Below are 16,684 nucleotides of genomic sequence, written 5' to 3' on the forward strand. Positions count from 1 at the left end.
AAACACTGATCCTCAGGCCGTCAAGGCGGGGGCGGGGGCCTCGCGTTTCCAAGCACCTAGCACCAGGGACAGGCTAGACGGCAAGGCGGGGATCTGGGGCTTGGGCCCGCGGATCGGGGGCAACAGGCAGTGGGGCTGAGGGCCAGGACCTACCCTCACAATTTAACCTTTGGAACCCGGCACCACCAGGTAAGGGGTTGTCCTCCTTAAGGCGAGGTATCTCACCGTCCGGATAGAGAAAGAGGTTTAGAGTAGAGCGGGAGCAGGCCTACGGCCGTCCTTCAAAGAAGTCCGAGTACTGTTAGGTCTCCCGGAGCCCCGCGGTGTGCGGATAGGACCTGGCCTTAGGCCTGAGGGTGGCCGAGAAGTACCGCCAGGCAGAGACGGAGTTTGGTAAGGTGAAGAGTCTCTGGGGAACCAGTGCTGGTGGAAAGGCAGGGCTTCGGGGCCGCGCTCAGGCGAAGAGGCGGAGCTTCCGGGGAGCGGAGGCGCGAAAGGGCCTGCGCGTCTGCGCGAAGGGGGGGGCGGAGGAAGGGGCGGGGTTACCAGAAGCCGAGACTGCCAATGGCCAGGACTCGCTTAGATCCGGAGGCTGGGGGCCTCTAGGAATGGAAGTCTGGGGAATTGAAAGGGAGGGGCTTCTTCGAGACCCAGCGCGGGGTGGGGTTTAAGGAAGGGGCGGGGCCCCGAGCCGAAGCCTGGAAGGGGCGGGGCGGGGCTTGGGGCAGCCCTGCCGCCGCCTCCCCTTCTCCCTACCGCGCTGGTGGTGGCGGCGGCAGTGGCGGTGGCGGTGGCAGCGGAGGAGGAATCTGACACGCACCAGCCCGGCTCCCGCCCCAGTCGAAGCCGAAGCTGCAGCCGGCGCCGGGCCGGGGCCATGGGCGCCCCGCGTGGCCCGGGTCATGAGGACAGAGGAGGCAGCGGGGCCGCAGCTCGAGCCCGGTCAGTGTCTCCCCAGGGCCCGGCCCTCACCCCGGGGAACGAGGGGGACCCCGCCCTAGTGCAGGCAGGGTCCAGCCGCGCGACCTTGGGTCGACCGCTGCCACGGGCCGGACTGTCGAGTTTTGAGCGATACCTGGCCAGGTATACACTCCCGCCTTGGCTGCTCAACCCTCAGCCCGGGTCATTTGGAATTTACTGATAGTCCTAGGGCTGGGACCCCAGTCAGCTCCGAAGTCAGTGGTGGTGGGAGGGTCCTGGTTGCGGGGCAAGGGCGGCACCTTCCCCAGAAGCGTAAAGTCCTGCTGGAGCGCCTTAGGAGATCCCACCTTCCTTCCGGGGAACTGTGGGGGAACTGAGGCCTAGAAGGACAGGGAACTGGCTGAGAGCATAGAGCAATGGATGTGCCCCTTACCCTGGCCTCCCAGACTTAGCATTTTGTCTTACTGTAGTTCTTGATCCTTGGGTTCCTTCTGCCCCTAGGTGGCCTGAGTTCCTTTGGGGCAGAAACCAAGACTGACCTTCAGTGCCCTCGGCCTCAGTTTGCTTCTCTAGGTGGGGGAGGGGGAAAGCAATGATTCCAGCTCTTAGGGTTGCTGAGAAAGAGAAAGTGCTAGTAAACTCTAAAGTGAGGTGCCAACTCATCAGAGAGATCAAGAGCAGGTGGGACCCCACCCCAAGACATCAGGGACCTTGGTGTCACGCCCAGGGAGTGGTCTCTTTTGTGAATATTGCAGATCGTAGGGTCTGATGCTATCACGGGATTTACATCCCTACTCTTCCAATTATCTAACTCTGTGATCTCGGACCAGACATTTGCCTTTCCTGAGTCCCAGTGAAGTAATAGCTCACATTCATAGGGAGCTTTCCATGAGCAGACACTGCTAAGTTGTTTACATGGGGTGCCTCATTAATCCTCATAAGGACCCTTTTGTAAAGTAGGTTACCATTGTTACTTGCTGGAGCGCCTTTTGCACAGGAGCAGATAGAGTTAAAAGGAGTTAGGTATCCAGGGCCTGCCTTCTTTGGCAACAGCTGCCAAATGAAGCCAGGCCAGGGCCTTACAGGCAGACCCTACATATAGGTGAGACAGTCACTTGGCTCCAGGCATCAACATCTGGCAGTAGTTCTGGGCTTGGAAGGCCTTGTCTCTCCTTTTCAGCCCCCCACAGGAGTATCTCTGGATCCCTGTGAACTGACCTGCCCATGCCAAGACTGGGGATGGCCATGTGGAAGTGTTTAGCCTCACAGGGCCTCAAGATCAAGGGATTCTAGGATCAGGGCAAGAAGAGGAGGTGCAGCAGAGTTCACAAGGACCCTCAGGAGCAGCTATCCTGTGCCACATTTACAGCTGGGAATAGGGAAAGGCACAGACAGAGTCAAAGCCTGGCCATCAAGATGACCCAGCTAGCTGGTGCCAGAGCCTCGGCTGCAGAGTAAGGAGGGAGCCATGAACAGAGGGGCTATAGTTTGGTAGCTTGGGGGAGGGGTTAGGGCATTGTTGTGACAAGTAGGCCTGGGCACTGCAAGGGATAAGGCCTTTTTGGAAAAACACCTTCCATGCATCAAGCATGTCTGAGTGCCTGCGCTGGTCCAAGGGCTTCGGCAAGGCACATACAACCCTGTCCCTGCCTGCCACTGAGATATTCTGTCTGTCCAGTGGGGAAGGCAGACATGATCCCCTGAAATACTCATATTGAAGGGCTCAGACGGAAAGAGACCAGAGCATTTGGCTGTTGGGAAATGGGAGACAACATTCCAGACTAAGGGATCTTGCAAGAGCAAAGGCTGGGGAGTAAACAGCCCGTGTAGAGAGAAACAAAAAGACAGTTTTTGGCCACAGAGAAGGATTCTTCAAAAGGGAGGCATTTCATCATGAGAGAATAAATAGTACCTTGCATAGAGCTCTCTCTCCACTAAGCCCATTGGGGGGATTTATTTTAGCATATGAATCTGGAGGACAAGACCTGGGACTTAGTCATCTTTAGTGTCCCCAAACCATAGCACACATTGAGGGTGTAATAATTTTGTTTCTTAAAAAAAAAATAGGCTCGTTTCTTCAAAGAAATGTTTGTTGAGTTACTGCTAAGCTTCAGATACTATGCATTGGCAGTAACAGTGAACAAGATTAGCAAATTCCCCGTCCTCAGGAAGCTTAGAATCTTGTGGGGAGACAGAGTATCTCTGTTTTATTTTTCTCATTCATTTTGCCAAGTATGGTAAAGGGAAGGGGGACCCTCTTCCCCCTCAAAGTCATAGTCAGAAAAAAGCCTCTCAGAGGAGAAACATTTGAGCTGGGACCGATGACAAAAAGGGGCAACCTCAAGAGCTGCAGGGGAAGAAAGTTCCAGACAGAGGCAGCTGTACGTACAGAGGGGTAGAATGAAGGCTGATGGTTTTCCCACAGTAACTGGAACTGAGTGAGTGAAGTGTAAGGGCCAAGGTGATGCTGGTGGGGCCTGGGTTGGGCAGGGCCCAGCAAATCATGGTGTGGAGTGACAACTTTATTCTAAGAGCAGTGGGAAACTGGGACTGGGATTCCTCTGGCTACTGGGTACAGATGGGAGAGGAGCTGGGGGTGGAATTTGGGACAGAGGATAGGCAGAAGTCAGGCTGGACAGAGCCCTCCGAACTGAATCCACAACCCTGGGAAGAGGCAACTGTGGGAAGGCCTTGAGTGATGGCCTGGGTTCCTTTTAGAGGCATCTGGGGTCAGGGAAAGGAGAGAACAAAGCCTCAGCCCAGTTGGGCTCAGGGCACCAGGGCCCTCTAGATGGAGGGCAGGGTTCACGTCAGTACGTGCGATGCGCTCTTGCCCCGGGTGCCCATAACACTCTGCAGGCTGCCATCTATGGTGGTCCATTTCATAGAGGAAGAAGCAGGCACAGAGAGGCCAAGTGCCTCTCCTCAAGTGACTCAGCTAGCAGATGGCCTGTGCTCACCCATGCCATCCTGCCATCTGCAGGCCCTGTTGCATGCCCTTGGAGGTGGAGAGTGGAGGGAGGAAGGCCAGCACAAGGCAGTGAAGGAACAGCTACAGGTCCCTGCGTGCTGGGAATGTATGTATCCTCCACAGGATACAAACAAGCTCCAAGCAAGAACCTTACCTGTGAACCGGAGAGTGCACTCCAGCCTAGCAGAGCACAGATGAGGGAAAGGGCGTGGCCAGCCTGGGAGCAAAGCAGGCACTGGAAGTGGTAGCATCTGAGCCAGGCCTTGAAGGCTGGGGAGGGTTTAGACAAAGGAGAGTAGGAGCTTGGGACTCCATTCCAGGCAAGGCCCTGCCCAGACAAGGCCAGCAGGTTGAAAGGCCAAGACAGACATCAGGGCCCTTCTGGTTGCTGTCTGCAGTGGAAACCAGGCCTGGCATGGCAAGTTGGCTTCTGGGGCAGCTCTGCACAGCAAAAGCTGTGGATTCGAGAGAGACCCCAGAGACCCCACCCACCCACCCACCCTCGAGATGCAGAAACAATGTGGGCTGGGTTTTCACATGCTGGGTGAGTGTCATGATGAGCAGTGAGTGGTGATTGCTGAAGGGGAGTCTCTCCCATTTTTTCAGACTCTAAACTTTGTCCAGATTCGTGGGATTCCAGAGTAGGAGGTTCTAGTAGGCCACGTTCCAGCTGGCCCCTGCTTTAGCACTTCATCGTATGCTGTTCCCTTCTGTCTTATGTTCCCTGACTCTCACTCTCTAAGGCACACCTCCCCCACCCCCCATTTTCCCAGCCTAGCCCTCTGTTTTTCTTTTACCCTTGCTTGTTTTTCCTGACCACCAGGACAGGAGTCTGTTCTTGTCACTCACCACCACATCTTCAGTTCACATGCCAGGTGCTAGGCTCTTGGGAAATATTTGTTGATTGAATGACTGAATCAGACCAAAGTCCCCCACTTCAGAGATAGCCAGACTCAGTCTAGTGTGAGGTCAGTTGCTCAGCCCACAGCCAGGCTTTGACAGAGCTGGGGCTAAAGCGCCGAAGTCAGGCCCCTTCTGTTCCTCCACACTGTTTGGCAAGAACAGACCAAGAGAGGGGCGCCTGGGTGGCTCAGTGGGTTAAGCTGCTGCCTTCGGCTCAGGTCATGATCTCAGGGTCCTGGGATCGAGCCCCGCATTGGGCTCTCTGCTCAGCGGGGAGCCTGCTTCCTTCTCTCTCTCTGCCTGCCTCACTGCCTGCTTGTGATCTCTCTCTGTCAAATAAATAAAATCTTAAAAAAAAAAAAAGAACAGACCAAGAGGTCACCTAGGTTAACATCGCACATACACAGATTACATGACAGTCTCCCTTCCTTTAACTGTGGACTTCACACTTTGGTGGCCCTGGGGGGCTTTGGAGTTGGGCAAACCTCCAGGGACCTCATGAATTCAGACATGAATATCTGCTAAGCATCTCCACGGGTCTGCCCTGCCTCCTTGGAGGTTCCGCCAAAAAGAGTGTTCTCAGAGAGAGGCCTGTAGGGCTGGGAGTGCATGTAGTGGGGGGCTATGCATGATGGAGAAGTGACAGCCAAAGGCAGGAGTTAGGTCAGGCACTGGGAGAGTTCAGGCAGAGGGACGAGGTGTGCAAGGGCCTTGGGGGATAAGGGATCATAGCAGGTGAAAAGGTTCTGCCTAGAGGTTGGCCCAGTGAGGACGAGGGGAGGTAAGAAGGCACAGGGTGCTGGGGCAGCAACCATGAAGGCACTGTCCTAAGAGATACATGAACGAACCCACTGGAGCATTTTGTGTGGGGCTGACCTACTCTGACTGTGTTTGGGAGAGATTACTGCCATTGTAAAGAGAATGGGTTGGGGCACCTGAAAGGCTGTTTGCTGGCCCCTGAACAGCCCCTATAGGATCTGAGCAGGAGCCAGTGACAGTGGCCTCAGTGGGGGGTGGCAGTGATAGGCACAATGTCAAGGGTCTGTGACCTCCCTGTGTTTCCTCATAGGAGACTTTGTGCAGCTGCCCGTGCCCATCATCCAGCAGCTCTACCACTGGGACTGTGGCCTGGCCTGCTCCAAGATGGTGCTGCGGTGAGTGGGCAGGCCTAGGTCCTCTCCATCCATACCATCTGCTCTGGCTGGAAGGAGAAACAGGGAGAGACCTGGGTGGGATTCATCATCCATATAGCTTTTCTTGGTTGGGCCTTACAGGAGGCCCAGCTTCCATCCAGACTTGGTTGCATCTACAAGAGCAGGCAAAAGGTGGACAAGGCCTTCCAGGTGGTGGCTCTGGGGATAGCCAGAGAAGTTCTAGGTGCCTGGGCCTGGTCCACAGAGTGACCCCATCACTGGGACATGGGACCGTCCAACCTCAGGCTCCCGCAAGACTGTGTCACTAGGGAGCCTACTGTTGAACTAAGGCTGTGTGAATATCATAGGAACCTTGATCATCAGAGCATAGAGTGCTGTAGCCATCTCCTTGTAGGAGACTTCAGGCAACTTCCAGGAATCCCAGAGTAACCTGTCCCTTACTTGTCTTATATCCTGGAAATCCAGGCCAGATAATGTTCAGCAAAAGGGTTCTGTGCCTAATTCTTAGGAAACCTCTGATGTGGTCCAAGCATCTCATCCTAGAAATGAAGCTAGTGAGACCAGAGAGGTTGGCAACTTACCCAAAGTTATACGACCTTCAGGAGATTCAAGAAGCAGAATCCTTGCCTCCAGGGCCAACATGGTACCCCAGACAGCGTCAGGTCATGCCCAAGAAGTAGATGATACAGGATTTCCTGATGAAGTATGGAATTTTCTGGGGAGTAGGAGTTCTTGATAGTGGCTATCTGGCCCCTTGGAGGAGGGTGACCCCAACCAGCTTCCCTGTGTAAGTAAGCCAACCTCAGCAGCCCGTCCACCCACAGGTACCTGGGCCCGCTGGACGATGGTGAGTTTGAGAGTGCCCTGCGGGAGCTACGACTCACCAGGAGCATCTGGACCATTGACCTGGCCTATCTGATGCGCCACTTTGGCGTGCGGCACCGCTTCTGCACTCAGACCCTGGGCGTTGACAAGGGCTACAAGAACCAGGTAGGCAGCCAGTCACCAGGCCTTCACCCAGGTCCAGTAATCAAAAGGGGGTATGGTCGGGGCGCCTGGGTGGCTCAGTGGGCTAAAGTCTCTGCCTTCGGCTCAGGTCATGATCCTAGGGTCCTGGGATCGAGCCCCGCATGGGGCTCTCTGCTCAGTGGGGAGCCTGCTTCCCTTCCTCTCTCTGCCTGCCTCTCTGCCTACTTGTGATCTCTGTCTATCAAATAAATAAATAAATAAAAGTGGGGTATGGTCAAGGCCCGGACACCTGAGTGGACACACAAGTGCTCAGAGACCAGGGAACAGGAGCAGACACGCTACGGGCAGGACTTTTGATCTAGCCAGACTAGGTGACCTTGGGGTCCGGCCTGCTCAAAGCATCTGAGCAGTGAGATTCCTGCAGCCTGCCTTTGAGAGCACTGGGTGGTGTACAGACAAGCATCTCAGGCTGCCTTTCTGCATCCTTCCCTCCTGTCATTCAGTGCCCAGGGCCTCGGAGAATGTCACTCTGACCTTACCCTGCCACCACTTGCCCATGTTCTTTCTTGTCATAGGGACAGATGGCTTCAAGCTGTCTAATTGGTATTCCGGAAGAAAAACTGACATGCCATCTTCCTTATTTTTTTTCTTTTTGAAAAAGAAAATGATAGCCTCACCATGATACCAGTGCACAACCCACTCCCCCACCCCACCCCACCCCAACCCCTGCCAACCGATGTAGTTAGAGCCAGTCTTGCCTGCTGTAGAGGCACATGTTGGCCCAGGTTCCAAAACTTGGCAGAGCAGGGTCTCTGCTGGCCTCGTTGGCAAGAGGATTCTCACATGGTGGCCGGGGCCAGTCAACCTAACTTTCCTTTGAATCTTCCAGGCCAGGGGAGGAAGGCTAATGGATCTGGCTTGATCACTGTAGCTGCGAGGCAGAGAAAAGAGCCCAAGAGCAGGGTCTCTCCTGCCTCCCCCACAGACAGGGGCTCTAGCCCCCTGTAGTCCCCTACACCAAACCAAGTATGTTCCCTGGACCTCACCTTGCTAAGCCGAACTATGGAGGAACATCTGGGTGGACTCAGCCACCCCCCTTTGCTCATTTACCACAGACTCCTGCTGGTGCCCACAGGAAACACAACCCAGGATGACCAGCCTTGCTGGGGGAGTTGAAGAGCTGACCTGAGCTTGGCTGCCTGCTCATCTCCTGAGTGTCATCCTTGGGCCTCTGTGTGGTCCTGTGTGCTTGGCCAGCCACCCTGCCAGTTCAAGACACGCAGCATTCTGCTCAGGCATGCCTCACATGCCATCACGTGCCCCTAGTAGACTGGGCTTCTCCCCTCTTTCACCATCTTTTACTCCATCACGGGCCCTGTACTTCATCTAAATGGGGGTGAGGGCAGCCAGGACAGGTGGCCCCTCCAACCGGCCCTACTCTCTTTAGTCCTTCTACAGGAAGCACTTTGACTCGGAGGAGACCCGGGTGAATCAGCTATTTGCACAAGCCAAGGCCTGCAAGGTGCTTGTGGAAAAATGGTGAGCCTCCCCTCATTCTTCCTTGTGTGCTTGCTTCACCCACGTACTTACTGTCAGGCAGAACTGGGGTATCCTACCCAGGTGGCCAAGGGCATGGACTTGCCCTCCAGAGACTTAACTATTTCCATCCATAAAATGGGGACAGGTGGGACTACATGACCTACACAGTATACAAAACTGTAGCCTCGGATGGATCACAAGCATGGCCTGGAGGGACATGTGAACCAGACAGACTCTAGCCAGCCCTCAGGCTGCTTGCAGAATGGTAGCTTGAGACAGAACACAGGAACCCTTAAGGAAATGGGGACAGTGTAAGGAACATGCTGGCAAAGTGATGGAGAGTGACAGAGGACAGCCCTTTGTGAAGGCTCTCTAGGGAGGCCTGGCCCTCAGATCTCCCCACAGACTGCCGTGACCTTATGTGGGTCTCCCCTCTTACCTATACGTAAGAGCAGAATTTGGGCAGAACCTGGGAGTAACTTTCCCAGATGCTGATGACTTTCTTCTCCAGGCTCAGGCACATCAGCTTAGATCCCTACTGGGCTACCCTAGACCACTCTTCTCAGGTCTCCCTGTTCTTGAATGACTTCTGTTTTCATTGTTAACATAATGTTACCACACAATAGGTAGTTTGGAAAACAGAAGTCTCCACGCATCCATCCACTGCATGAGCACATGCTGGGAGGGAAGCCACCAAATGTTCATTTAGTGGCACATGCCACTTGCTGGCTAGTTGAGTGGGAAGCTGGTGCTGTCCCTGTTCATCCAGTGAAGAAACTGAGGATGGGAAGAATAGTTTGAGCTGCCCAACATCACCGCCGGCCGCTCAGCCATGCTGTGATCCAAACCTGACACTCCGCACCAAGTTAATTCCATGGAGCACAGTGCTTTTCCTTCTGGCCCAGGCCCCTGCTTTTTCCCTGTAGTTGAAATCCTGTGCTGCTACATACCGTTGGGAACTCAGCCAGGTATTTCATTTCAAAGGCCAAATGGAAAAATGGCATGTTTCCCCGGGCTGAGGCAACCGAACCAAACTGCCACATGACTCGGCTGTGGGCTGGAGTTGGGCCAAGCCACATCGTGCTCATGCTGCCACTCCTGCGGAGTCTATGGAGGACAGAGGCCCCTAGCCTAGGGAACCCTCCCCACCGACAGCCCCTTGCTCGTTCTGGATTCTTAGTTTGAAGGATTTTTAGGGTACTGCCTTCTGTGGGGCATTGAATAGGGCAGTGCCTACGAGTCTGCCTCAGGGAGCAGCCAGCTCTGCCAAACTGGGGATCCCCCAGGAGCTGACCTGCCCCTTCCTGGACAATTCCTTTTGCCTTAGGAGACTTCAAGAAAAAAAAAAAAGAAAAGAAAACCAGTCCTTTCAAAGAAACGTGGTTTTGAAACTGACGAAGCCACACTTGGCTCAGATTTGGGGGATTAAATTGGACCCACAACTTCCAATGCAAACCGCATGTGATTTAGGGTAACTGTCCAAGGAAGGTGCTCAGCAGGAAAAAAAAGAATTCACCAGCTAGGCTGGGAGGTGAGGTCCCATGTGCTGCTTCAGTGGCCTCTTCCTGCCACCCTTGGAAGGACCTGACCGGGCCAGCTTGTCCTTGGGCACACTCAGAGTCCTCCTACCCGCCGCCCCCACACCCCGGCACTAGTGCCATGCTTAATCCTGGGCTGAGCCCAGGCCACAGGGACAAAGTAGGATGTCTCCCTCCCTGCAAGGAGCTCAGGAAGTGGGGAAGATGAGCCGTGCCCCCAAGCTCTGTGATCCAAGCAGGGGTCCACTTGAGAGGTGGGGAATGGGGCCCAGCAACCCTGGCTGACCCTTCTCCTGCCCACAGCACAGTGAGTGTGCAGGACATCCAGGAGCACTTGGCACAGGGCCACGTGGCCATTGTGCTGGTGAACTCTGGGGTACTACACTGCGACCTCTGCTCCAGTCCGGTCAAGTACTGCTGCTTCGCCCCCAGTGGCCACCGCTGCTGCTGCCGGAGCCCCGACTACCAGGGCCACTTCATCGTGCTGCGTGGCTACAACCGGGCCACCGGCTGCATCTTCTACAACAATCCAGCCTATGCCGACCGTGAGTGCTGGGTGGGCAGGGACAGCAGGGAAGGGGGTGGCAGGCTGCATTCACCATCCCAACCTGTGACTCCTCCGTACTCCCTTGCTGCCTTCCCCCCAAAGCCTCTGCTCCTCCTGGGCTTCTATAATCTGCTGCTCCTCTGGCCATGCACAGACCAACCATAGACCTGAGGCCGGGCCGGCCTCCATGCCCCGGTCATTGCCACACCAGCTCAGGCCATCTGTCCTTCCCACACCACCAGCCCTGCACCACTGCCCAGGGCCCACCTCAGTCTTACTCTGCGGTTTCCTCCCCCCGCCCCCTATCTCCCTCCTTCCAAGCTTCCCAGGACAGCCAGCAAGCACACTCATCAGAAACGGAAGTCTGCCCAGTCCCAGCTCCAGCTCCAGGGGCAGCAAGGGCTCCCACTGCCCTGACTCTAGCAGACTTACCCCATGTGTCTTCAAGCTGTTTGTTCCCCTCTGGGTCTCACCTCCTTCATCTGCTAAACTGGGGGAGGGTTAGAGAATGAGTTCATGAAGGCTAAAATAGGCAAGGAAGGCTTCCTATGGGTGGAAAATGAGTGGCAAAGGGTGGCCAAGCAGGTGGGACACAGTCAGACCTCCCTCAGCTCCCCTGGGTGTCACTGAGGCAGGTATAACCTCCCCCACCCGCAACCCTCTGACCCCACTCTGCCCTTCCTGTCCCCAGCAGGAATGTGCAGCACCAGCATCAGTAACTTCGAGGAAGCCAGAACCAGTTACGGCACAGATGAGGATATCCTCTTTGTCTACTTGGACAGCTGACAGCAGGAGGCTGGTGTGCCCAGGCCCTCACACCCTGCCCCACCCTAGCCGGGCCAACTCAGGAGGCCTTGGCCCAGGCCCCAAGCTGCTGGGGATTGGATGCGGAGCTGCAGCCTCGGCCCATGTGACAAAGCCCCAGAGAGTTCTTGGAGCCCGAGGCTTGCATGCTTTGTCTGCCAGCATCGTGCCTGGCGTCATGCCACTTACCCTGTACACCTGCTGGTTGCTGGAGGCATCTCCAGAGCATCTGAGTACAGCCTCCCCCAGGATCCCAAACCTGACTTGAACAGTGCCCAGGGGACTTCCAGCCCTGTGGGTGCCCTTCTTGCCTGCAAACCAGACCCAGGGCAGGGGAGAACCTGAGTTCGTCTCGCCACAGACCTGGGGCTTGAGCCCTGAAGATGCCACTTGTCAGGATGGTGTCCATGTATTTGGAGACCATGTAGCCAACCCGCCTATCCACCAGAAGTACTATGGACCTCCCTGTGCCCTTTGGTGGATGCCGCCACTCCCTCCCGCCTCCCAGTGGACCCGCATTCCTGTGGCTGGTGGCGAGGCCTCTGGGCTTCTGGGCTCTGGAGAGGGCTGGGCCTCAGGCTGAAAGGACCCTGAACCCCTCACCCCTCAGCCTCCAGGTACTACAGCACTGTAGATTGGAGGGCCATCTGGGTCGTAGACGGGGCCCCGGCTCTTGCTAGCTGTCAGTGCAGAGCATACTCCAAGAACGCCTGACCCAGAGGGTCAGGTGCAGCTGCCTGGGTCCCAAAGGACTCCCCCCAACCTGTGAGCCCTCCTGACACTAGCCTAAGCCTGACAGTGCCCATTCTCTGGGTGTGGGGAGCCCCAAGCCTCATAGGCCTGGGTGCCGGGGTATGCTCGGGCCTGTACTCCTGAGGCAATGGTGGGATACAGTCTGTGGCCTCCTACCCATCCTGATATTCATGCTGGGACCTTTTGCACCGAATGTTGGGTCTCTTCTGTCCTCACAGAGAAGGGTGGTACCTGCCCAGGGTCACACAGCACAGCACGAGACATAGACTAGAGCTGTTTCCTTCTTTCTCTTTCTTTCTTTTTTTTTTTCTTTCTTGTAGGGGTGGCAGGTGGTTTGGCTTTTTTGAGATTTAAGTTTTTCACTTGTGGGGAGTGAGAGTCCCTCTCAAGTAAGACAATAATAGCAAGATTGCAGGTACTTTGGAACCGCTGACACCTCTCTGCACAGAGCAGATCAGCCAGCCCAAGTTGTCTTTCAAAGAGAAAAGGACTCAACGGCTGGCGGGCTGAGTGCCAGAGCCCCCCAGCTTACAGACAAAATCTGGCCATCAGTCTGGGGAGAGTTTGCCCAGGACTATGGTGGGGTTGGGTCTCGAATCCAGGTCTGCACCAGAAAACTAAGGGAACTGGCTCATTCCCAAAGGGGCCAAGAATACCCACCCCTCATGAGCTATTCCTGGTAAAGGAGAGGGCTGCCCCCGCAGCCGCACTGCCCCTGTCCCCCTGTGTCTTGGTCCTCTGTTGCCCAAGGCATGATGTCATGGCAGGTGCTATGCCTCTGGCCTGCAAACCCTGTTCATCATCTGTTCCCCCCAGCTGGCTGATGCCTCCCCACCATGGCTTCTCTGAGGTAGGGCGGTGGGCTCTGCTCACAAGGGCTGTCGGACCACTCAGCTGTATTGCTCCTCAACACCAGATTCAGCCTTTGGCCCCAAGGGTGGTGCTGTTAGCTGCTTAGCCAACAGGTTAGCCCCCCTGGTTTCAGAGACGAGCAGTGTCTTCAGACTGGCCTTCTCTCTTTTGCCTTAATGTCGGTGGCCCAGGATCCCAGGGAGCTCTGGTTGCATGCCCAGGAAGACCATGTGTGGCAGCCATGGGGTTTGGGCCTCATTCAGGAAGGATCTGGCTAAAATTGTGAGAATAGACGCATCAAGGAAAAAGCAATGAGGAAGTGAAGCTTCAGATGATGGGTGGGGCTTCGCCGGGTGCAGCCAGCCCAGAGAGCAGTCACAGCGCCTCAGTCCTTCACGCGAGACGTGTGGAAAACGCTCAGTCCCTGGGCAGGCCACAAGTTAGAGGCCACCTGTCTGGAAGATTAACAAGAAAGCTACCTGTGCCTCAGATGGTGCCATCTGCCCGGGAGGATCATGGGTGGGACGCGAAGGCGTTCTCGCACACGTCATGGAAACAAGGCTGGAGAATCCAGATTTCAGGAACCAGTGCCCATAGCATGTGGCTCCCGTGACCCCAGTCCACATGCTGGGGGCCCAGCAAAACCACACTGGACAGTTGGTTTTGTTCACTCCAGCCACACAGGGACAAAAGGGATCTTTTGCATTGCAGAGATTTTCTACATATATATATATATTTTGTTTGTAATGAGCCATTCTCAATAAACATTCTCACTGCAAAATCATGGCAGCACTCCGGCCCACCTTTGTGAATTCTCGTTTCCCTCCCAAATTCTCAGCTTAAGCATGTGCCACTCTAGGTCGTGGACCTGCCAGACCAGGTTTTAGCTGGGACTAGAATCCTGTTTACTGCTTTTCAGTTCTGCCTTCCTCATGCTTGTACAGGGCTGAGGTAGGCAGTACTAGAGTTGGAAGGGCCACAGAAATGAGCTGGATGGCTTGAAGAGGGCATGGAGGGCACACAGCCTTGGGCAGGAGGAGGTCCGGAGGGGGGTGCAGAATCGAGTGAGGGTGCAGTGGGGGCCCACAGGAGGCAATAGAGTGGGGAATCCTGCTGCCAGAACTCCAGTCCTCCCTGTGCCTCCACCCCCAACCAGCAGCTCCCCTTATTTGCTAGTTATTGGGCTCCTCTAGTGTTATATTTGATAAGAATTCTACTTCTGAAAAAGGAAGTGTTTGGAAATCCTGCCTTATCCGGCAGCCTCAGACGTGCCCCAGGTCCCGCAGGGAGCTGACAGAGCCAGAGCTGGCTTCTTGGGTAGGGTCCCAGTCTCTGGCCTCTGTTCTCATTGACTGACTGCTGCTCTGCTCCTCCCCAAGCCCCACACTGTAGGGATATTTTTGGAGTTGCGACTGAGATCTTAGACCCCTCTCCAAGCTGGCAAGCAGCCCTACAGACATGCCTTCAATCCAGGCGTTGGCCAACTGAGGCGGGGGCGCCCTGCTAGAGTGTGCCAGGCAGCCTAGCAGGTGTTCTAGCTACGTGCCTAACCAACAATGCTTGCCCCTCTCTGCACTTTAGCGGGAGCCTTCTGCCCCTCCTAGGGGAAGAGGCCCCCATTCCGAATGGGCATACCGTCGTTGGGACAAGCATGGGAAGGTTTGGTTTGGGGCCTCTCGGCGGCCCCGAATTATATATTGAATATAATTATGGGAGGCAAAAGGGCGATGCAGGACATGTTGAAATAGGAGGGCCAAATGTGGGTGAGGTCTGGAGTACTGGGCAGAGTCGGCTGCCCAGCACATGCCGGGTGAGGATAGCAGAGGCCGAGGATTCCTGGGAGGGGTCCCACTGGGAGCCAATGGGCCAGGTCGGAAGGGAGAGCTGGGTGCAGCCGGACAGATGCAGAAAAAGGGAGAAAACAAGCACCCAGTAGAAGCCACAGCCTTTCAATAAGCTAGTCTCAGAAGTGCCATCCTATCATTTCTACAATACTCTATTTAGATGTTTAGACTGCATCTAAAATACACTGGGGATTCTACACAGGATACATCAGGAGGCAAGGACCACTGGACGTCTGGTGGCTACGTTTTTTAAATCTCAAAATTTTTTGAAATCTCAGAACAGAGCTGGGAAACACCCCCAGAGACATCTTGTCTAGCACATCCCGAGGCATGCCCTTCAGAATACCCTCAGAACAGTGAGAAGCTCTGTATCATGGGGTGCCCTGGTCAGGTCAGTTGGGCAAACACTGCATGCTACAGTCCCCTCTGGGGGATTTAAGATGTGCAGAAAGGCTCTATGTAATCCTACAGCAAGGGGACCCCCTTCGTTTAGGGTTTCCCCAAATCCCTTAGCCATAGCTGTTCTTTTGTAATACTGTTATTCTGTGAAATATGCTGACACTGGGGTAACCATTGATCTAGTCCAAGGTGGAGAGTGCAGCAGAGAGAGGGGGGCAACTGGCCCAAAGTCATCGCTCAGTGAGCTACAGACAGAGCTAAACCCCAGCCCACCATTGCTGCTTTCCCAACCCTCAGCCCAGACTACAGTCAGAAGTAAACTTGGTGGCCCTGTAGGTCCAGCCCATGCCAAAAGAGCCAGGAAGTGGACTCTGAGTTCTGGAGCTAGAGATAGGCTGCCACAGGCCTCTGGGGTTCTCCTTCCCAGGTAGAAAGCCTGGCATGTGGCCCCAATATTCTGGAAGAGCACAGATCCTGCACTCCTTGCTGACTTGCCTCAAGCTACACTAGAGCGCACATCATGGATTTGCCCTACCCTTCAGCATCAGAACAGAATTGAGAAAACCAGGAAGATACAGGTCCCAGGGGCCAAGGGATGGGACCAGCATGGACTTAAGTATTCATGGGAAAACCTCAGTGCCAGGAAATGGAGGCTAAGACTCCCATGGGCCCAGAGTAGTGGTCTCTCCAGTGACATCTCCATCCTCCCCATCCCCCGCCCCCTCATATCTCCCTCCTCTGTGTCTCTCTCTGGCTGCCTGCCCTGACATGCATCCGGACCACTGCTTCCTGAGGATCTGCCCCCAGCCCCTGGGTTTCCCCCAGCCCCAGGGGATCTGTTGAGTCAGTCTCCCCAAGCTATTCGGAGTCCCTTGATTTATAAGGGTTTGATGTCCACAGCTCACAACAGACGCTCTATACCTCTCACCTGCCAAAGCCCTTTCTTTCCTCAAGCTCTGGTCAGTGTCACCCCTTTTAAAGGAGTACCTTTTTCTGCACCCCTCAGCCACGTGGTTCTGTCTACCTGTCTCCACTACTGTAGCCCCTGGCCCTTGACACCTAGTAGATGCTTGATAAGGTATGTCAATGACTGGTCAAGGGCAGATCTTTAACAATGCCTGTTTTACTGGCTTTCTTGTACTTTTCAGAATCAGAGGTCACCATTCAGGGGAAGGTTGCATTTGAACCTATGATGTTATGCAGAATTCAGCAGACACTCTCTCTTATAAGGATGAGTGGGAGGATGAACCCCCACCAACTAGGGGCTATATTTCTGCATATCTCATGAGCAGAGGCACTATTTTGAACCAACTTCTTTTTTTTTTTTTTAAAGATTTTATTTATTTGACAGAGATCACAAGTAGGCAGAGAGGCAGGCAGAGAGAGAGAGAGCAGGAAGCAGGCTCCCCACGGAGCAGAGAGCCCAATGTGGGGCTCGATCCCAGGACCCTGGGATCATGACCTGAGCTGAAGGCAGAGGCTTTAACCCA

At 54.9% G+C, this 16,684-nt stretch overlaps 1 protein-coding gene across 5 annotated transcripts; it reads left to right on the forward strand.

The window, feature by feature from the left end:
• The first annotated feature begins 2 nt into the window (after positions 1 to 2).
• Positions 3 to 13,735, forward strand: GUCD1 (guanylyl cyclase domain containing 1). Of its 5 annotated transcripts, none has more exons than XM_032309367.1 (6): positions 3 to 189; positions 5,865 to 5,949; positions 6,774 to 6,939; positions 8,366 to 8,457; positions 10,299 to 10,551; positions 11,234 to 13,735. In XM_032309367.1, exons 2-6 carry the CDS (start codon positions 5,939 to 5,941, stop codon positions 11,612 to 11,614), a joined length of 903 nt encoding a protein of 300 aa, XP_032165258.1. In that variant the 5' UTR covers positions 3 to 189; positions 5,865 to 5,938; the 3' UTR covers positions 11,615 to 13,735. The 5 variants fall into 5 exon arrangements, with proteins under 5 accessions (XP_032165258.1, XP_032165260.1, XP_032165261.1 ...); XM_032309369.1 differs by lacking the exon at positions 3 to 189 and adding an exon at positions 708 to 942; XM_032309370.1 differs by lacking the exon at positions 3 to 189 and adding an exon at positions 711 to 942 and having other exon boundaries at positions 10,299 to 10,540; positions 11,237 to 11,419.
• Positions 13,736 to 16,684: the final 2,949 nt, after the last annotated feature.

This window comes from Mustela erminea, chromosome 13 (assembly GCF_009829155.1).
Source record: "Mustela erminea isolate mMusErm1 chromosome 13, mMusErm1.Pri, whole genome shotgun sequence".
In the NCBI taxonomy this organism is placed as follows: Eukaryota; Metazoa; Chordata; class Mammalia; order Carnivora; family Mustelidae; genus Mustela; species Mustela erminea.